Source organism: Amia ocellicauda, chromosome 21, assembly GCF_036373705.1.
Source record: "Amia ocellicauda isolate fAmiCal2 chromosome 21, fAmiCal2.hap1, whole genome shotgun sequence".
In the NCBI taxonomy this organism is placed as follows: Eukaryota; Metazoa; Chordata; class Actinopteri; order Amiiformes; family Amiidae; genus Amia; species Amia ocellicauda.
Genome location: NC_089870.1, coordinates 13,139,269 through 13,161,284, shown reverse-complemented (window position 1 = coordinate 13,161,284; position 22,016 = coordinate 13,139,269). Strand labels below are relative to the sequence as shown.

Sequence of the window (22,016 nt, the reverse complement as noted above, 5' to 3'; positions counted from 1 at the left end):
AACCTGTTTCAGCCTTTTCATCCCTGAAGAATGTAAGTTATTCTGGGTTCAGAGCAACATGCCATCATACAGATACAATTGCAAGGCAGATCTGAAGGCAAAGCCCCATTGAGATGCAGTTTTCACAGAGCTCAACAGGCGGCGTGCATGCACAGGATTTCTGCAGGAGGAGGATAAGAAGGGAAAAAAGGAAAAACAAGTTGAGATGTGAGTTCATGAAAGTTGCGCTTCCTTCACATCGCGGAGCAGGACGGGGGGGGAAACGAAAACCGAAATCAAAAGAGACACCAGAGCCGTTTCCACCGGACTCTCCTCCGCTCGAAGTAAAACCGGGTCGAGAGGGAGGAGTGAAAGAAAACGGCGAGCGATTGCTTTCTTCTGTGATCTGAAGCCGGAGGGAAGGTGTGCGACTCTCCGATGGCCAGGATTAGTTGTAGCCCGTGGATTTAACGCACACTAACCATTAAATCAAGAGGATGTGGATCGTGTTGAACCAGCCTGAAGAGAAGATGAAGTCCCCTGCAGTGTGGATCCCCCTTTTCTTGGGGGTTGTAGGAAGCACAAGTCAGGGTAGGTCTGTGCTGGCATCGGTGGGCTTGCATGTGAAAAAGCTGAAATTGCTACATAAATGCAACCCAACTAGCAATGAGTTTGTCTGATCTCGTATAGTTTGTCCATTACTACATCCTGTGTTTATTTCTCAACATCTGTGTGACATAAACAACACTCAATCTCAATGTTTTATTTGCTCAGTAAGTACTGCATGTGCTTTGGGGTATTTTTTTTATTAATGTCATGAAGTGATTACATACTCTTTTTTCGCTATTTCCCCTTACAATCCATTTGATAACCCCGGGGTTTCACTGACAACAATGCGCTATGTGATTGTCTTACATTTGAATAGTGTATGATGATAATACGAGCTAAAACGGGCTGCTGGCTGATTTTCAGCAACAAATTAAACACTTTGGATGTTAATGCAAACTCAGGTTTCTGATAGTTTAGTGTCGAGTCGGGCAGTACCTGGAGGTATTTCTCAATGGGTATATTAACCACAGTATCGGCCTGGGGTTTTGTTAATAAGTCAAAATTGGTACTGAGCTCTGGGTGCTTTATAGGTCTAAAGTGTTTGCACGGTACCATGCAACATTCATCTTCACTTTCTTAAACAATACATTGTATAACTGTCTAAATTGGGAAAACTGTAAGTGTGTCGGTATTTTAAGAGCTGATTCTCTAAAGCCACAGAGGCTCTGAGTCAGTAACTGGCCGCACTGTGGTTTGCATGATTATTTAAGCTGTCTGAGGCTTCAGCTGGGGGGTTTGTACTAACCCTGGACGAATAACAAGCTTGTATTGACGGGAAATGACTGAAATTGAATATGGCATCCCATACTGAGAGAGATGGGAAGCTCAGAACCTGATGTACAAAGAAGTGGGGTTTGTTTCTTCTGATTTTGAATCTTAGAAAAGAAAGCCCTTAGACAAATACCTACGATTATGTGACTTCAAGTTGGTCTCCCCTACATCCCTACTGACATGGCAGACCTCGACCAGTGGCGACTGTACATTACACATGTCATTCACAAAGGTGTTTCTGACTCAACGCTGAAGTGTAGTGTAGCGTAAAACAGGCGCGGATAAAGGTTGGACCTCCATCCGTTCGGGGAGATTTCACTGCACCCTTGAGATATCCAGACTCATTTCCTGTGCCCTTCTGTAAAGCCACCAATCTTGAGGTGCTCGTTTGCTGTCTCGAGTCTTTGGTCGCTGCAAACATGTATTTCTGAGCAGATGAACTGCATTTTTTTATACAGCTTGTCAATGATAATGAGAAGAAAGGCCTCTCCTCGCTGAAGAATGTCCCCATTGTGAGGAGCCTGGCGGCCTTCAGTACAGTGAGACCCAGCTGTAGTTTACTGACACGGCACAGAGCCCTCACTCTTCTCCACTGCATGCCCGACCTCTTCCCATTTAGGTTCGAGCTTGCAGATTCACTGAGAGGTGTACTAGGCTTCAAGCAAATGAGACATTCTCTGGAAACAAAGCATGCACCGCCTTAGTTAAAAATAGTTAAAGGTGTTGTGAGAAGGTGTTGCATACATTCTAGTCTCGACTTCCTCTTTCCTGTAGTCCCACACCACATGCATCTCATAGTCATGATCAGTGCACAGGGTAGACGCATGCTTTTTCAAGTGTTCAGAGGTTTGTGGTGTGTGTGTGTGTGTGTGTGTGCGCAGAGCTTTTGTATAAACTTGCATCGTTTTAGCCTCAGGTTATGGGCTTCAGAGCAATCTGCAAGCTAAAGGTCAAGTCAGAACTGCACAGTGGTGTCATTAAGAGTCAGTTAAGCGTTTCTTTTCCAAGCCTTTTCTTTCAACAAACTCTGTGCTGTCTGTCCCAGAGCTGCAGTTCACGAAGAACCCCACTAACTTGACCGTGTCCCAGGGCAACTCGGCCCGCCTGCAGTGCGCCGTACAGGGGCTGAGTGAGCCCGAGATCTTCTGGATGAAGGACGGGGAGAAACTCTACAGCACCGACCAGATGTATATCAACCTGGATCAGGACCACTGGGCGACCTTCCACAGGTACTGCCACAGGCCTCAGTACAGGCCGGGGGGTCTGAGGGCGGTCAGAGGCCCCTCCGTCTGTGATTGGAGATCTCTGCCCCTGTTTACACATCCTTCCCTAAGCAGCAGTGACTTATTATTTTAATTTATTTTTTTAGGACAATTAAAGCAAGTAATAGATAAAAAACAACAGTGCACAATAGGGGAACTTCTATTGTGATCCTCTGGTGTTTAATTTGCTGAACGCTGTTTGAGGCAAGCTTGAGAATAATGGATAAACTGCAATCTATGCAATGCCAATATAGTGCTGCTATACTTTTCGCTGGGAAGAAAATAACAAAAACTCACATTTAGTTGACCTTAAGTAATTGTGATGTAGACATTGAAATGAAGGAGATTAAAGTGAATCGTAACAATTCTAGAAATTTAGAGGACCTTGGGTTTTGGATATATAATATAGATGCATAAACATTTATTTATATTTACTTGCTTCCTGCTATACAGTAATTTTGCATAGGAAGCCAAATTAACGTTTAGCAAGTATCATTGGAAGGGGTTGTATTTTTCACTTTGAAAAGACTTATCTGAGCAGTGATCTATTCCAAGGTTCATACACAACGCAATCCAAGATGTGAGTGAATTAATAGGAGTGACTTGTGCAGTTTTTAAGTAACTCTTGTCTCAACTGTTAATGTTATTAGAAAAACAGTTTTAGAAATTCACATTATAAAAGAACTGCACCTTAAGAGTCTGTGCCAGCATCCCGGACCCCGGGAACTATAAACTTTGAGAAGTTTTGACACCGATGACTCTCACACCAGCCTTGTTTTGCTGTTTGTGTATAAACTGTCAAAATCACTTGTATGGTGTTTTATGTTTGCCAACTTTCTGGGTATCTATTGAAGAAAAAACAAAGGCAAAAAGGGAAAATAGGGGAACTGTTTAGATGAGTTCATAGTACACATTTCCTCTTATGCACCCACAGTCAGGCGTATTTACAGGAATTCATTTAAGGAGCTGAACCTGCTGAGCTAATCAGATAGAGATATGTATTGAGTAATATGAAGAGCTGCATTTGCCCCAGTGAGTAAATTACACAGCATTACACAGGGGGCCCTCCCACCAGGTGAGAATTGCTCCGGCAGCTCCGCGGCTCTGGAAGGCAGCCAGCTGCTGCCCGTGAGTCACGCTTTGCCCAGCGCTGATGTCACGTAACCCTGCTGTGCTGGTGTTGAGACTGCAGCTGTATCGCAGCCAATCTTCAGCACGTGTTCACCAAGTCCACTTGCCACCTCATTGCTGGAGCCTGGGTGTTTACCTGCAGGAATTTACTGCCTTTATGATATAGCTAAAGTTGCATCCATTGCATAGTGCAAAGGTTGACTTTATTTTGAGAAAAAGTGATCCACTGCAAGCTCTACAATGACTGCCACTCCTAGCTTTGAGCACCAGTTTTGTATTTATTCTGCTCCCAAAGTGATTCATACTTAAACATATGTACTGCTTTATTATAATGAATAGTAGATTGTGGTTTTTAAACACCAGCAATATGACACCAGTGTGTTATATTTGTGGCTTAGGGCACAACTGAAAGCAGTTAACTTACAATTACTATGTACAACACAATTTTTGTTCCTGAGTACTAAGTGTTATTTCCTAATTGCTTATGCCTCAAAAGTATAGAAAATGGTTATTATTCCCCACAAACTTTGCTTTTGTGACCAGGACAGTGATATTTTGAAATTTAACTATTTCCGATGAGACAACGGGCTAATTTGTGTCTTTTCGTAATATTCGGCATAATCGTAAATCTCGAAAAACTACTCACTTCTAAATCTTTTGTAGTCATTTTGTATTTAGTATAAATACATGTTAATTTGGATTCATATGTTGTTTTTTGACAACTGAAGATTCTGACCTGTGTGTGGGTTCTGCTCTGTAGCCTCACCCTGGGATGTCTGTCCTCTGTCCACAGTGTGAAATCTGTCCAGCAGACGGATGCTGGGAAGTACTGGTGTGTGGCTGAGTTCAACGGCGTCAGTGTGTCCTCGGCGCCGGCCTGGATCAATGTGGAAGGTAAAACATACCCCGAGTGACAAGCAGGGAAGGAATGTGTTTAGACACTGGACTTGCATCACTGATTGTCCTCAAATACAGACAACAAAAAGCATGTGTGATTTTGCATGCTGATGTGTATCTTTATCACAAGGATAGGGAGTAAAATATCATCCTGGCAGCCAAGATGCTCACTGAATAACAGCTGGTGATTCCAATAAATGACTTGTCCACACTCAAGAGCATACAAAATACATTTCAGGATACCGGTAACCCCTCAATGTATACTGTATATGTAGATTCAACCTGTTGATGTGGTCTGTCCTGTACCAGTACCCTCCCCTCATCAATCCTCTATTCCACCCAGGTGTGCCGCACTTTGTGCTGGAGCCCCAGGATGTGGCCACGCTGCCCAGCATGCCCTTTAACCTGAGCTGCGAGGCCGTGGGCCCCCCAGAGCCAGTGGAGGTGGTGTGGTGGGTGGACGGGGCGCCGATGGGAGAGCCTGGTCCCTCAAAGTCTGTACTCCCCATCCCTGGTAAGACTCTGCGTTAAACAAAGCCTTGTATAAGACATTAGTTTATCCATCCCCACAGAGCTCTCAGGAGCATTTCCTCAGCTGGTGTGGGTCTCGCTTACAATATCCAGCATTCACCTGATTTCTTTTGGATGTGAGTACTGTCAGCTCATGAAATTCCTTACCTCCTGTGCATTGGTGATATAGGTGCCAAGGTAATATGGCTGTAGGGAAGCAAACTGCTTTCAAATTATTGGCAATGTGGACATGCTTCGAGTGAAGTGTTTCTGCTCATGACTCATAGGTTAGTTGGAAATGTTTATGGTTTGGGGGTAGCATTATTCCTCTGAAAGCACATTTCAAGATGAAGGTGTTTCTCTGGGAATCAGGAGGGCGGATCACTGAGGCTGCGGGAGGGTTGTCATGTTTCCATCAAGGCTAGCTGGGTCACTGTGTCACCTGTCATGAACAGGCATGTTTGGGCATGGGACCACACCCAGCAGCAATTCCTGAGAAACCAGAAGGTCTGCCTTGTAATTCTCCTAAAGTGTGATTGATTTATCTTTTTAGGTATGGATATTTTCATTTAGTTTCCAAAGCATAATGGCAGAACAAAAGTATTTATTTATGTATTGGCAGACACCCTTATCCAAGGCAACTTAAAGTTTACACAGCATAACCGTTTATAACCAATTTAAGTGTTACAAAAGTGCAGTAGTACAATCAATACAACATTACAATATGTAAACATCCTAGTTCAAAGAGAACTACTCAAATATTGGAGGTTTATATACTGAGTGCCCCTCTCTTAAATGTAGAGTTAGTTGCTATTTCCAAACACTGTGAGTGTCTATCATTGCCTCGACTTGAGCCCACGAGCCCAGCCCTGGCTATACGCAGTGTAGTGCTGCTGCACTGATGGAAAGCTTTCCTGACGGGAAATTGGTGCAGCTCTCTCTGTAAATGAACATCTTAAAGACAAAGTGCTATCGGTGTCTGGGAAGTGATGATGTCATGGATTTACCAGCCGACTGCACTGCAGGTTTCAGGATCGCAGTAAGGAGGGAAACTGTCCTACTGACAGGAAACAGTCGTGGAACCGGGACTGAAGTATTATTGTAATCAGTTTGTAGTCTGTGAGTAAATAAGGCAGTCAGTGGCAGGGGTGCCATGGGATGGGACAGAGGACAGAGTGTGCCTGGGGCAGTGCTGAGAATTACAGTCTGGCTCTCTATAACTAGACTTCCTGCACAAACAGCTGTATGCCGTCATGTTAAAATGTAGTTTTCTTACAGATTACTATTTGGTAATTCATTTAAGCATTTCTTTTGGAGGGGGGAGGCTTTTATTAAGCAGAAACCATTGACATTGTGCAGGCTGTCATATCAAAGTTGAACACTGATAGTTTCCTTTTAAAACATGCAGACTGAATATGATACTATAATCAGGTTTGGCAATATCGATGAAGCTATTAAGCTCACGCGCCATACTTTCACCCGGGTCAGGTTCTCAAGCTGCATGTCAGCTGTTTTCTTCCCTCTCCGGAGAGGCTCTCCAGGGTTTGTGTGTTTAATGAACCAGCGATCCACACTCACACACATGCAAAACATCTCTCCCCATTTGTGTGTAGGAGTCAGTCCTGAGAAATATCTACTTTGTGATGACAGTGTAACTGTACCTATTACAGCAAGATAAAACTGTAACAACTCAGCTTATCTCCCTGTTCACAGAGAGTGGGGGGTGTTCTGTGCATGCATATTGTGTATATATATATATATATATATATATATATATATATATATATATATACATATTATAAGATGTGCCAATGTATTGCATTTGGACTGCTGGTGAATGGGAATGCATCAGGTTTATTGTTGGAATCACTTTGGGTAACAAATCCATAGCGAAACGTTCTCCTACACTATAATTTATTCTTTCATGGACTCATGGATGCAGTGTGCTACTATAACACACCAAGGGGATCTGGTATACTGTAGGAAACGGTGACAACAAATTTGTACTTCATTGTGCTGCAAGGTTTTGACAGCCTGTACAGATGGATTGAGCCTGAACTTCATACGAGTTGAAACTGGCTGAGGCAGGAGGAGACTTGGCAAACTTGGTCTTTAGTTTTATCTGATTTAACATTAATAGTTTAGAAGTAAAGTGCGGGTGTCAACAAACCGTTTGAACACAGACGCCTGCCACAATGTGTGTGTGTTAAAGTGTGTGTGTGTAAAATGAGGGTGGGCCTCATAAAGTGATAAGTTCTCCTGTTGGTTGAAAAACATTTGAAATCTTTCAAAACATTATACTTAAGTGTATACACATAGAAACAGGTTAAAGAGTTAGAATTTCCATATTTATCAAACATAGTAATTTTCATCTAAACAGAAGTCACTTCCCAGAATGCTATCTTTGCACAAATGTATTGTATTATTGTACAATCAAAATTTACCGCTGTTGTTCCAGCTGGGATTTGTACGTGAGCCTTGGTTTTCGTTTTTTCACTGACTCGGACCTGAGTGGTTTAGTACGTGGCTGCAGCTGCAAACAACTGTCAGGAAAGGAGAACAAAGCAGAGGTTCTGCTTTCAGATGCTCAAAAACCTCGGGACACTGTGCTTTTGTCCCTGCCTATCCTTCTTCAAGAAGTTTTTGAAATGGGAGCAATCAAAGCTGAACGTGGGTTCCTCTCAGTATAATTCTCAGGTCTACAGTAATTATTAAAAGACATTTTTTTATTTATGAAGGAGATACTAAAGGTGAGAATTGATTGTCAGTTTTGAGGGATTGACTACACTGTTAAAAATACCCCCTAGATCGGACAGTAACAGTCAGGAGGAGGCTGACCAGGGCCTGTGTCACATGCGCCTCAGTAAGATGGAGGCCTGTGTGCAGTCAAAACCCGATGGCCTGCCTGGGTCGAGCTGCAGCCGTAATCTTTTTGGTGACGCGCACAGAAAAAGCCTTCCACTCACTCCCCCTGATCTTGTGGTCTTCCAGGAGTCACCCAGAGCATCAAGTTCTACTGTGAAGCCAAGAACACCAGGGGAATCTCGGTGTCCCGCACAGGCACCGTGCACATCAAAGGTGAGCCCTCGGGACAGATCTCTGCTGTGTTCCACTGTGTACAGAAGACTCGCGTTATTCCCCTGCATGCTGGGACCTGTTTATGATTTTCATAGCTGTGGTTGACTTTCAAAGGCTCTCGCTGACAAGATATTAGTGTCAGTTCAGGTTATCGTATGGGACTTATATAATTAATTAATTAATGAAGCCACTGAAACACAGCGGTCTTTTCAGTGGTTTTATGGGGCTGTGAGGGGCCCAGCAGTTGTGATTCAGTGCCGGCTCTCTTCAATCCTGTCTGTGTTTCTCTGCAGTTCCCCCAGAAGCCCCAAGCGCAGTGCAAGTGATCGAGGTGCAGCAGAATAACGTCACCCTGTCCTGGACCCCTGGTTTCACTGGACACTCGGCTCTGAATGCCTGCACCATACAGGTACGCCCTCACTTACCGCTGTCACGCCCCCCCTCTCTTCAACCACACAGAAATATCTCCTAAGCCTCTTCAATAAATATTGCTTAAAAATGGTAATGCTTCATGGGACAGTATCCCACAACGCACTTCTGTTTACAACCATTTAAATAATGGTATCCGTCGCTGCAGAACACAGGCTTCTCGTGTATATTGTCTTTGAAATCGCAAATATGGGTGTTAACATAGCAGGATTGTCAAGTTTTTATGCATTTGGCACAAAATAAGGTTTCCTTTTCTAGGAGGGGAGATTAAAAGCATACATTTCAAGGCCTTGAGTTTTTCTGTGCTTGTTATTGTTCTTTCGGGAGACGGTGTAGACAGCTCTGTGACATGACGGCAGTTTACAGTGACTGGACGCAAGCCAATCAAAAGGCTACAGCTTGTGCTCTCGTCCCATCGGCTGCACTGCACAATCAGAGCATTACACATGCGCCGGGGCTCTCGGCGCTGAAGGCCAGACTAGGGGCTGACAGGAAGGATTTATTTGCACATTCTGTAGTCTGTGGTCAGTCATTCTGATGATTCAGGTTCAGAAAAATGAATGATCCAGTGCAGTTGTTTTTCTGCTAACTCATGTGACACAGAGAAATTGCAGGTTCAGTCTGTGGCTAGGATAATTTCATAAACACCAGGGTCCGCTTAATCCCAGAGCAGAAATGAAAAAGAGACAATGCTTTTTTTTTCCTCCTCTTTTTTTTTTTCCTCCCAGATCTGCTATTTCACAAACACAAATTCTTATTATTATTTGTTTTAATTTATTATTATTGTTTCGATATTAATTCAAAACAGTTATTCCCTCCCAATTCTTCCCATCTAACCCTGTATGTGCAGATGTAAGTAGCAGCTTCTGTTTTTCCAGGGTGAATAAAGTATTTTTGGGGGGCGATTTTTACTTGAATGAATCTATGCATTTGCACAACAAAGCCAATTGTTTGCCTTACAATGAGGTGACATGAGTCTCGCCTTTGCCTCATGTCACTTCTGACAAAACGGCATTCATAACCACCCAGCACTGCCCTGTCTTCCTCCCCCATTGTGCACCTGTTAACGTCTCAGGAATTGATACATTTACCATACGTTGAGGAATCCATTGACTCTGATCTGTTTTTGTTTGTTTTCCCTTCTTGTCAATCAGGTATCACAGAACTCCGGAGAGGGGGTGGAGCTTCCAGAGTATCATGTGACCGTGCCTCCTTTCCAGCAGCTCATTGGAGGCCTGAAGTGCTTCTCAAACTACAGTGCACGAATCTGCTGTGACAACGAAGTGGGAAACTCCCCTTTCTCAAACTGGATTGCTTTCCAAACGCTGGAATCAGGTGGGTTGATATCCAGAGCCATTTGAATCCCTGAAAACTTATTTTTTTCCCCCCTGGATTGGATTTCCACAAGAGCCATCATTAAATGATTTCACATCAAATGGCTCTGCCCTTTTTGTCTACAATGTTATTTATAGACAGGGCCTCAGTGATGATGGAATTCAGATATATTCTCAATTCAACCACAAACCAGTATAAAACCTTGCCACAAAACTGGCTGCATCAAACCCCTGAAATATCACACTGGCCTCTGTGTGAACAAAACTGTGAGACAAGGGAAGGAAATGTACAGCTTGAGGCGGCAACAGTGGCCACAATGAGAGCTGCATGGCCTAAAGAAAACACAAACAAGCAATCAGGGACCCCCCCACTTCCACCCCCACCGAGTCGGTGCAGTGAAGGGCAGTGTGTTGGCGGCAGGAGGGTGGCGGCCACTGCTCACTGGCCGGGAGGGGGGACGCAGAGGAGTCTTTGACCTTGTTAGCGCAAGTTTGTAAACTCGGAGACCTGGCCAGGCGCCAGTGGATTCCATCCCCTAGCTACAATGAGGCATTGTTTGTGTCCCCAATCCTGCTCAATAGCCCATTGGGGCTCCTCTGGGACACTGCTTCCACCTACTGACCAGACCGGGCATTGCAGCTGCTGCCTACCCTCGCCTCTTCCCTTGTGTTTAAAGTATCAATCATATTGTAAGACTGTATTGTTATTTTTATCTGGTCTGAACCAGCTGTATCTTTTGCATGGAATATAATACAGCATTGCTTTTTTTTAAACTGGACATACTGATCTTTAGGGAAGTATTATGTTTGACTCTTCAAGGGCAACTTACAATATGTAGTTACTCCAGCGCTCACTGCTTCGTTCCTCTGTATGGACAGGGTCTGTCAGGGTCTGTAAAGTTGGATTACCATGACAGCATATTGATTTCAGAGACGGCACCGTGCTGAGAGCTGCTGAAAGGCATTTCTCCACTGCCGTAAGTCCGTCAGTCCCCGTGAGCGGCAGGCGATCTGATAGCAGCATTGCTTTTTGTCCCGCAGTGCCAACGGCTGCTCCTTTCAACCTGAGTTTCCAGCTGACCGACGAGCAGCTCACCCTGAGCTGGGGGGTGCTGGCCCAGGAGCAGATCAACGGCATGCTGCAGGGCTACAGGGTGCAGTGGGACCTGGGCGGAGAGAGTCAGGTACGGTGCGGCTCTGTGTCCACAAACCAGCATATTTCAGTGTGTGTGTGTGTGTGTGTGTGTGTGTGTGCTGTTTCCATGAGCATGAGGCAGTCGGGTGCACGGCGGTGGGGATGAAGTGACATTGTGTGTGCTCCCCCCCTGCAGGAGGCGCTGCAATTCAGGGAGAACACCGTGAACCTGTCCAGAGGGGGGCGCTTCTCCAACGCCACGTTCCGGGTGTCGGCCTGCACTGCCGTGGGCTGCGGGCCCTGGAGCCAGCCTGTCCTGGTACTGCCTGTTGCTGGTGAGTCTATGAGGATGTGGACAGGAAGAGATTCACACCATATAGCCTGTTCACATTGAAAAATGTACCAAAAACTGATTTCACGGAAGCTTCAGCACCAGTCCTGAATTAGCATGTCGCTCGCGTCGCCAGAGCATGTGGAATGCAGCGCAGCCCGGCGTCGCCGGGCCCTGCAGCCAGTCTGAGGATTTAGCTTTTGGATGCAGCTTTCAGGCTAATTAAAGCCTTTCCAGTCTTTCATTTGTCTGCCTTCTGACTATAAATGAGCCTGGGAGGGTCAGATGTGTCCCCGGTGGGTGTAGATCCACACAACTAAGGCACTGTGCATCTTGCTACCTTTGGGTAGTTCTCACTATCCTGCAGAAACCTCAAGAGCAGGGGAGGTGGGAATGGAAATGTCTTGGCCAGACAGTGAATCATAGTTTCGATGGGCTGGCTCTGTGAGACCGCAGACTTCACAAATAGGCTCATAGGATGGGCAGCAAGGAAGTAAGCCACAGACGTTCTGATGCATGTGCATCTCCCCCCGCAGCGAGCCGCTCTCCCGCCCCGCGCGGACATGTCTGGACCGCCCTGCTGGTGGCCGTCCTCACCGCCATCATGCTGGGGCTGCTGCTCACCGTGCTGGTCCGCCGGAGAGGGAAGGAGATGCAGTTCGGGTAACGTGGCTCCGCTCTCCAGATATCCCGGTCCTGGCCGTGCTTGCTTTCTCTGATACAGGGAAACGCAATGTTACACAACCCAGCTCGGGAATGTTCATCTAGAATCACTTGTGTTTCTCAGTGTGCATTGAACTGTGCAGAAGCCTATTCATAATAATAATCATCATATTTATTTATTAGCTGATACCCAGGCCGGTTTAGAGGCAGAACAAAATGTATGCAATTCAGGAAAAAGAGCATTAGTCCTAATTAGAGTTAAATGAACTAAAAGCATGCCTAGCATTACTTGGTGTGAGGGTTAGCCCACTAGCGTTTAATATTGTCTTTGTGCTGCATCACCACAGTGTTGTGAAGCCTTTTCTTTATTCCTGTGGGGAGTGGAGCAAGACAGGAGTTGCAGAGTCGCCTGGGCTCATGGTGGTGTTGTGTTTTCAGGGCCGTCTTTGAGCCCGTGTCTCCGGGGACAGAACCGGCAGTATCCTTCACAGCGACCAGGTCTTTCAACAGGCAGGGCGCAGAGATCTCAGAGTCAACCTGTGAGTAATGGATACACACGTGAACGCACACAGGCAGGCATGTACACACAAACAGTGACACACACACACTTAAACGGACAGAGAGCAGGTCTTGAAATGTATCAGTCAGTCTACCTTGAAGAAACAAACACCCACACGCTGACACACCGAGACTATCCCAATCCTTTCTCCGTCAAGTCAGACACACAGTCAAATTGATACAAGCTTTGTCAGACCAGGAAGGATTCAAAATGTTGGACCCACAGTACGCAAATACACCGTGATTGCCACACACCACCGCTACAGGCTTATTGCCCACCAGGCTTATTTCATTATATAATTTCTGTTATTCTGATTATTTATAAATCTATCTACACAACACCGAAGACGTAAAAAACATTCTTCAGTTGAATTCAGCATTATGCAACAAAAAGCGAAATAATTGCCTGTTTGGATCATATAATGCCCAGTGTTATATGCAATCAAAAGGGTATATAATCATCTCGGTCCTAGCCTCTCTCCTCCCTGTCTGGAGGGTGGATGCCTGGGGGCAGAAGGGCGTAGAGCTGTGAGGCGGTCACCCGGACCTCTGTGCCTCATTCAGTGTGTCTGTCTCCCCCTAGTGGAAAGCCTGGGTATCAGTGATGAGCTGAAGGCCAAGCTGCAGGATGTCCTGGTCCCAGAGAGGCTGCTCACTCTAGGACACATGCTCGGGAAAGGTGAGGACATCATCTTAATTACTGAAGGATAGGAGCTGATGGAGCTGTTGGTGGATTGGAATAATCCTCATCATTCTGTCTGTCTGTCTGTTCGCCTGTCTTTTCAGGAGAGTTTGGTTCAGTGCGCGAGGCCCACTTAAAAATGGAGGACAGCTCTGTCCAGAAGGTGGCAGTGAAGGTGCTTAAAAGTAAGTGTATATTTTGATTCACACACTGTTTTCGTCCTGTAGTTCTGTCTGTGTCCTGACCCTGTCCTGTCTCCTCCAGGTGACATCAACTCCTCCGGCGATATAGAGCAGTGTCTGCGAGAGGCCGCGTACATGAAGGACTTCCACCACGCCAATGTCATCCAGCTGATTGGTGAGTGGAGAGGGGGATACTGCCAGGACTGGAGGCTTGGAGCTGTCTGTAAATCACATAAGGAAGTTGTCTAAACCATGCAAACCAAACTGCAATGTTTTTGTGAGGAAAACACCGCAGAAGCACACAGTACAGTGGTGTTGTGCCTGTGTGGGAATGCACTGACTTTGTCTCCCCCTAGGGGTGAGTCTGCACCGGCGTCCCCAGCAGTGCCTGCCTGTTCCCATGTTGATCCTGCCCTTCATGAAACACGGAGACCTGCACACCTTCCTGCTGATGTCTCGGCTGGGAGACGATCCTTTTGTGAGTGTATAGGACCCCCCACACACACTGCAGCAGCCATACAAATACAGCTGTGCTATCCCAAACTCTGTAAGGTCTCAAGAACCGGCCATAATGCGCACTAAATCATTTTGAAACAATGGTCTATTTTATAGTAAATAATTCATATATACATTTGTTTTTGCAGGTCTTCAGATTTTCATATGCAAACTGATTTCTGTAGCAACATGTCACTAAGAGAGACAATTTCTAACCCCACTCATCTCCTCTTCCCAGAATCTCTCTCTGCAGATGCTCGTCCAGTTCATGCTGGATATCGCCCGTGGGATGGAGTATCTGAGCGGCAAGAACTTCATTCACCGTGACCTGGCTGCACGCAACTGCATGTGAGGCCCCCCGCCCAGCTGCCTGTGGTCTTCAGTGTAGACATGCACACACGTGCACTGTGCCCACACACTCGCACACCACCATCCTACACGACAAACAATGCACACTTAAGCCACCACTTATGAGATGAACAACTCTGCTACCTGGAGACGACCTGAAACCTGCTAGTCCAGAGTTGTGTGCTGGTGTGTGAGGCTGAGGGTGCTGGGAGCTCTGTGGCTGGGAGAGCTGACCCTGTGCTCGCTCACTCTCTCTCTCTCTCTCTCTCTCTCTCCAGGTTGAACGAGAACATGACGGTGTGTGTGGCTGACTTCGGCCTGTCCAAGAAGATCTACAGCGGGGATTACTACCGCCAGGGCTCGGCCTCCAAGCTGCCAGTGAAGTGGATCGCCCTAGAGAGCCTGGCAGACAATGTCTACACCAGCCAGAGTGACGTGGTACGACCCATTACGCAAGTGTTGTTGTCCCCAATGACTATGCCCACCACTCATGACCCCACACATGTGAAAGGACCGCTTATCAGACATGTCAGTGATGGTAAATAGAACTGAACCTGAAACTATGCAAATAATCACATTGTCTCATCTGCTCTACAGACATTTTAAAGGTCTTAGCTTTATGTTCACATTGTATCTGAATGAGTTGTTGGAGACCATTGAATATATTTAATGTGTGAATTCATAACTGATTTCTCTTTTTATCAGTGACACCAAAAATAAGCATGTCTATCAGATCTTAGTTGCCAACAAAGAGCTTTAAATCACAGTAGAAAGTTACTGTTTCCACTAATATAAACCTGGCAGAGCTATTAAGAGCTACTGGCAGACAGCCTGACTCTGCGGTTTTCCACAGTGGGCGTTCGGGGTGACCATGTGGGAGATTATAACCCGAGGGCAGACCCCCTACCCTGGGGTGGAGAACTCTGAGATCTACGAGTACCTCATCAAGGGGGGCCGTCTGAAACAGCCTCCGGACTGCCTTGATGACATGTGAGTGTGGAGGGACCTGCACAAGCAACTGCAATGTCTTGAGCTGACATTTTGCCTGTTCTTTCATGTGGCTTATCTAAATATGTCTGCTGAGATACTTACTCCCTTTGCTGACAGCCTGTAGCAGATAAAATTGCAAATTGGCTCCAGACTGTGTTGCATTTCGTTCTGGAGAATCCTTTAAGAACTTCCTGCTACTAAGAAATCTTCCGTGAAGCTACTTACAGAGTAACTGGTTAGCACAACACGTACCTAAGCAGGTGATGTTAACTACCTTCTTAAGTTCGATTCCATCTATCCAGGTTAGTATAGCAGTGAAATTGTCTTTCTTTCTATCTTTACTCATCTCTCCGCCTCTCTCTCCCTCTCAGCTATGACATCATGTACAGCTGCTGGAGTCCCAATCCTAAGACCCGGCCTGGGTTCCCCTTCCTAATAGAGCAGCTGGAGGGTTTGTGGGCGGGGCTGTCGCCAGGCCCGGGGAAGGAGGAGCTGCTGTACGTGAATTTGGGAGAGGGTGATGGTCCATTCCAGGAAGAGCCGGGCAGAGCTGTGCCCTGGCAATGTGGAGGCGGGCAGAAGGAGGGCGAGGAGGACTGGCTGATGGTGTCCTCTGGGGCCGCAGGGGCCAGTGGAGGAGACTACCGCTACATAGACCCCCGCCATGCCACTGGAAACTACTGCCAAGCAGGGCCATGCGGGCCCCCCCCGGCTCTTCAACAGGAGGAGGCTGAGGAGGAGGAAACGGATAGCGTCATCAATGTGTGACACCTGCTGCAGCATAGGACATGGGTCACCCAGAGTCCTGGCACACAGACGGCACAGACTCAAGGAGTGCTGAGCCCTGGTTGGAGGATCAGCACTGCACTACTGGGCCAGGCTCCAACCAATATGGAGTTAAAAACGAAAAAACAACAACATCAATGCTACCCCTTCCCTCACTGGCAAAACTTTCCTTTGGAGCCACACAGAAACTGATTTCCAAGGGTAGAGAGTGGGCGAGCGTGACTTCCAAACCAGAAACCAGGGTTGGTTTGCATTAAATTAATTAAGATGACAGGATGTCAAGAATATCTGTACATCCATTTCAGACTTCATCATGAGATTTGTTTTACAGCTAAATCTAACAAAGGTTAGTTAAAGTGTACTAACCTGGAAGCCATATAAAACTAGGTTTATATAGATGCAATGAAATAAAATAGTATGTGATCTTGGTTTATTCACAGTGCTCAATGTCAGCACTGGCAGAGAGCGATCCACAGTAATGCACTGCTTCTGTTGCACTGGATACTCACACACATTCAGTATCTACTGTGGTGGCTTTATTTATCAATTTTGTATAGATTTTTTTCCCTGCTGTCACTTTCAAACCCCCGAGCTGAGACAGTGAGAGTCTTGATTTCATGGGAGCGTGTATGGAAATCTAAGCTGACCCCCACTCTAGACTGTCCATTTGGCAGTCTCCTTTCCAGTACACAACATTCACAATATGTTACATGCTACCTTTTAAGATGAATGACGTCAAGTGTCTTAGCCGCCCTGTTCCCTGGTCATTCCATGTGTGGGTTGCCAAGGGACATTAAATCATTAAAGATGTGAATTTTTGCATTGCCAGTTATGATGTTTCTGCATAACTAACTGATGCTCAGCAGATCTACATGTTCACAAGGGTCTAATTGTAAATATGAATGGCCTAACGACCCATGTTAAACAGAGAACGTACACGTCTCCCTGTAAGTGTGGAAAGGTGCTGAGTGTTGTGTTGCTCTTGGCTGTGAGCTTGTGAACCATACAGCAGGGAGGGTGGAGCTTCCATTTGTCTCTCATTTTTCACAACTCTGTAAGGGCACTATCGGTCTTAATACACTCCTCAATCCCATGTATGTCATGGGGTAAAAAGCAACAGTTAAGATGTAAACAGCAGATCAAGCTGCCTGAAGACTGCGATGTTTTTGTTACCTGCTTTACTCTGCATTTCTGATCTTCGTTGTATGAAGCAAGTGAGTCTTTTAGAGAGAGACTTTGGTACATTAGTCCAATAGCATGTTTTCCATGTGTAAATAGCCAATTACTCAACTATGGAGTAAATAAGCCTTGCTGCTAGGAGTCAGGGATATTACAGCACTTTAAATTCAGATTTGATCACTGTTACGAACGTTTAATTTTTAGCTAGTCCTCTAAGCCAGCACTGCTGGACTTAGGTCTACTTCATCAAGTGATGGATTTGTGTCTACGTGCTATGCAGGCATTTGCTAGAAACTTCCACTAAATATGCTACAAAATAATGTAATTACAGAAAAATAAATCAAAACCTAAGTAGCTTATTCTTGAAGATTAATTGAGCATTTATTTTTGTGTCAGCTCCCAACATTAAATTAGCATCATCATTATCTAACGCGCGTCGCCACAGAGGTCGGTACGCAGAAAATGGTATTGATGATGGCATTCATTTTCCAGCTACCAGGAGTTACATTTTGAAAATCTGTGGTGATGGTTTCAAGAAATGCGGTTGAAGAGTATTTTAACAGGGGTTGATTTTTAACTTTCAATTGTAAATTATAAACTGATTAAATTGATATTATCCTAAACTTGAAAAAACAAATGTAATTACACAGTCACAACCCTACCTTTGTATATCTGTATGTATATATGTATGTATGTTTAACTGCTTATTTGTCTCTACTTATTTGTTTATCCACATGTACCTCATTCCACTGGTAATGGATTTATAGCCTATATTAACAATGTTTTAGACAATCAGTTTAATTTAGCCCCTCCCTGTCATTAAGAAAATGAAGTCCCTCAGCTTGCATTAGTGCATGGGGCGTGTCCTCATGGCTGCTGCCCATATGACTTCACATGCAGCTGCTGGAGAAAGGGCTTTTTCTAAATGGTGACACAGAAGTGCTGTTTCTCTGGCAGCTGATGGAAACACACTCCTGCAACACACACGTTTGAAATGTTTGCATTGGACTTTATATGCACACATGTAAAAACTCATCAGGATGTAGACAACATGGAGGTAGCCACAACGCATGTTTTTTAAACACTGCGTTTATCAAAGTTCAACTTTTGAAGCAGCACATGAAAAACCACTTGAATGCCGTGTTCTGGTTCTGGAGACACATGAGCCACGTTTCCCTGTTGCTGCAAGAGTTGGTGAGCCTGTTTTAACCAGTGTAGCTACCTAAACACATCACCTCATTGTCTGTTGACGGTCCCAAAACCATTCTTTCCATTAAAATGTGTTTTATTTCAACCAGTCTCAACCAGTACAAAAAACAATAGTGTTGATGGCTAATGAAACCTTAATTCTATGGCTTAATGTTTTTTTGTTTATTTGCACTGTACATAATCTAACATTTTGTATGATGACTTTAGTGAATTATCAAAAAGGGCAATAAATGATAAATAATTTACCTAGTGTGTTGAATGTGATCATTATTTAAACTGGAAAACCATGAACCATGCTGATCCACTCACTCATATCCCACATACATGTAGTACAATTTGTTAAAACATACTTAAATAACTGAACTCCTCTATTTAACCTGTGAGTTAAAATTTCAATCTATGGAAAAATATGAATCTTTCACCTGACATGGATCACTTGGTCTTGAGGAATTGTCTTCCAAAGTGGTGATTTTTCAGCCAGGTGTCTCGTTGGTAGCTGGTGAAAAAGTGAAAGCCACTCAGTTACAGCTTGTCAGTTCAGGGGATTTCATTGACAATTAGACGCTGTTCATACAGAATATAATGACAGGTTTTGGAATCGGATTATATGATAATGACTTAAAATAAAAAGTTATCAACTGACATTAATCCTACCAGGCTGAGACATGCTCAGAATAACAATATAAAAATGCAACTAGAGAAATGTCTGCCTCTTATATAATCTATGTCTGGTAAGATCTCTTCACTCCAATTATTATCTGTGGCTCTTTTTTAATGCTATATATCCTGTCCCATGTATAATTCAGTGCCTTGTTTAGTGTTTCTTTAAGGAAGCAAATACAACACACACACTGAACTTAGAGACAGCATCCTAAACCACTGTGTGACCTCTCCATAAAATGCTTCAATTCAAACACAAAAAACAGGACATCAAACAATATTTTTAAGAAAAAATAAAAAAAATCGCACATGACATGTATCTGCTTTGATGAAATAGTCTTTCCAAGAAATGTATTATGCATTAAATAAATCTTTTTTAGTGCAACTTAAATACAATCTGGTCTGCATCATCTGTTTTGTATGTGCGTATAACATAAGGCATTTATGAATTATATTATTTAATTTTAAAACAATTAAATCTGTTATAAATCTATAATGTTGGATGATATCAGGCACAAGAGTACAATCATACAATCAACCTATTGTTAAGGATGCAGAATCACTGAACAAAGATTCATATGTATAGCACAAACGCAGTGGGAGAAGTAAATTCATCTCCAAATTATGGCAACATAAACCAAATCTGACCCTTCCTCACTGACTACTCGACTCAGACCCTGGTTTTCTCCTACCTGGATTATTGCAACTCCCTCCTGGCCGGCCTGCCTGTGACTGCTACCCCCAGCTCCAGTTCATGCAGAACTCTGCAGCTCGTCTGGTGTCTCTCTGCCCCGGTTCGCACATGCCCCTCCACTGGCTGCCGATCTCGACTTGCACTTTGACTCTTACCTACCGTTGTCTCGACCAGACTGCTCCTAGCTACCTACAAACTCATCTCTCCATACAATCCCTACAGTCCTCTCCAGTCCTCCTGCGCCAGAAGACTCACTTTGCCTCCTCTCCGCTCCCCTTCCTCCAGAGCCGCTCCTTCTCATCCCTGGACCTTAAGTGGTGGAACGACCTTCCCACTGAGGTCAGGAGAGCACAGTCCCTGACCTCCTTCTGGCGATTACTCCAGACACATCTGTTCAGACTCTACTTGTAATACACCAGAATGTATCCTGAGCTGCTCGATTGATGGATCTGAAATGTGTACTGTATTATTACACTTTTGTTTTACTCATGTAACCTGTAAGTCAGCCTGGCTAAGGGTGTAATAATTATAAAGTTAATGTATCTGTCAGTCAGTCACAAAAGTGTTATAGGGGACAAAAGTGTCATAATGGCCCATATAGTGTATCAGCTTCTTATTAAACTACTACATCACTGGTCTGTATGTAGGTGTCTTTCACTTTCTCTGCCTGTCAGTCACGGCTTGTGTTCTGCTTTGCCAAGCGATACTAACACACCTTGAGCATAGCATCCATATTACTGTCGCTTTCCAGTCATAACTGGCCTTGTGTAAATCCCTTGCAAAAGGCCAGCGCCATAGCAGGAGGTGAAGTGGAACAGAAGCATTCATTTATATGGAATGGGCAGAGATACTGTGTATGACCATTATGTAATTATACTTTGAAATGAACTATTTGCTCATTTTGGTATTTCACTCACTTTGTTTTGGTTTTTTGCATTTTAATGTCTGTAAACTTTGTGCTGGTTACTATGGACTCTTTACCAGAGGTAGAAATACAGCTGTAAATCCTCACTACTGATTGGCTATGGAGTGAATCAGGAAACATTTCTACCTACAGAGGTTCTGCAAAGTTGGCATTTCCACCATTATTTGCAATGCAATTGTTGATGATGATGATTATTTTAATCGGCTATGGCTATGTGAATGATATCAGAAAAACAGAAGCAACATATTGTGTATGAGGCAGAATCACTTTGGGAAGTTTTAATTTGGATCGGTTATATATCAATAATTATTGATCATAACAGACTAAACTGCACACAACGTATTGGTATCAGAGATAGACTCAACGAATGGAGTCCAGTTGGTCTACAGTAAACACGGTGGGAGGAGCTGGAGATTCGTTACTTATTATTAGTTGATGTACTTTCATGTTTATTCGCAACAGAATCATCATTATCACCAGCATCTTAATTGATGATCTGCTGCTTCATTACTCAGTGGTAGATCGCGAAATAAATTGTTCTTGGAGGAACATGATCAGTTATAACCAGCAGAAACCCGTTAAACGGACTCAACAGTCCATGGAAAGTAGAAGAAAAGCGCTGCGTGTTAATTTGAAGTATGTGCAATTCTCATTACGATCTGCTCCATACACCCTCAGACTTTTCCTTTTAAACCCATGCAACTACCCCGCAGCAGCTCTGGCATTTTGAGGCATGGGTCTGATACCAGCAAAGTTCATATCTGAACACTGTTTCAACACAAGCTTTATTTCTTCGTCGATACACATCCTTGCATGGGTCAGTCCTTTCAGCGTCTCGCTATCAGTTGAATCGCCATAGCACCAGCAGCAGCATGCATATTTTTGATCTGGATGACTATTCTGGATGGAGACATGTGGTCGGTGCAATTCCTTGACATCCCATCAGAGCAACCGCACTCATCCCGCGCTGCCGGCTCTGTCCTGCGGCGTAATCGTGCGGAGGGATGATCTCAGCAGCAGCGAGAGCACTTTCGTGTGCAGAATGGCCATATGCGCGTATACACAACACCATTTCTGGTATTCAAATTAAGTGAGACTATGCAATGTGCAAGACGAAAACCCGTCTCTTCCCCGCAAGTGACACCCCCCCACACACACACACACCACCACCGACCCAGC

At 44.6% G+C, this 22,016-nt stretch overlaps 1 protein-coding gene across 1 annotated transcript; it reads left to right on the top strand.

Annotated features, from left to right (window-relative positions):
* The first annotated feature begins 126 nt into the window (after positions 1–126).
* tyro3 (TYRO3 protein tyrosine kinase) lies at positions 127–18,803 on the top strand. Its single transcript, XM_066694265.1, has 19 exons — positions 127–570; positions 2,405–2,588; positions 4,546–4,646; positions 4,993–5,163; positions 8,151–8,237; positions 8,531–8,646; positions 9,821–10,001; positions 11,042–11,184; positions 11,332–11,470; positions 12,003–12,129; positions 12,568–12,668; positions 13,271–13,366; positions 13,474–13,554; positions 13,634–13,726; positions 13,908–14,029; positions 14,285–14,394; positions 14,673–14,832; positions 15,248–15,384; positions 15,756–18,803. The coding sequence occupies exons 1-19, from the start codon at positions 477–479 to the stop codon at positions 16,150–16,152; spliced, it is 2,640 nt and encodes an 879-aa protein (XP_066550362.1). The 5' UTR covers positions 127–476; the 3' UTR covers positions 16,153–18,803.
* Positions 18,804–22,016: the final 3,213 nt, after the last annotated feature.

Excerpts from the sequence above, each read along its gene's own strand:
- tyro3 (XM_066694265.1), top strand. The coding sequence starts at position 477 with ATGTGGATCGTGTTGAACCAGCCTGAAGAGAAGATGAAGTCCCCTGCA. Across the intron at positions 571-2,404 it reads TGTAGGAAGCACAAGTCAGG|AGCTGCAGTTCACGAAGAAC; the intron begins GTAGGTCTGTGC and ends TGTCTGTCCCAG. Across the intron at positions 15,385-15,755 it reads CCGGACTGCCTTGATGACAT|CTATGACATCATGTACAGCT; the intron begins GTGAGTGTGGAG and ends TCTCCCTCTCAG.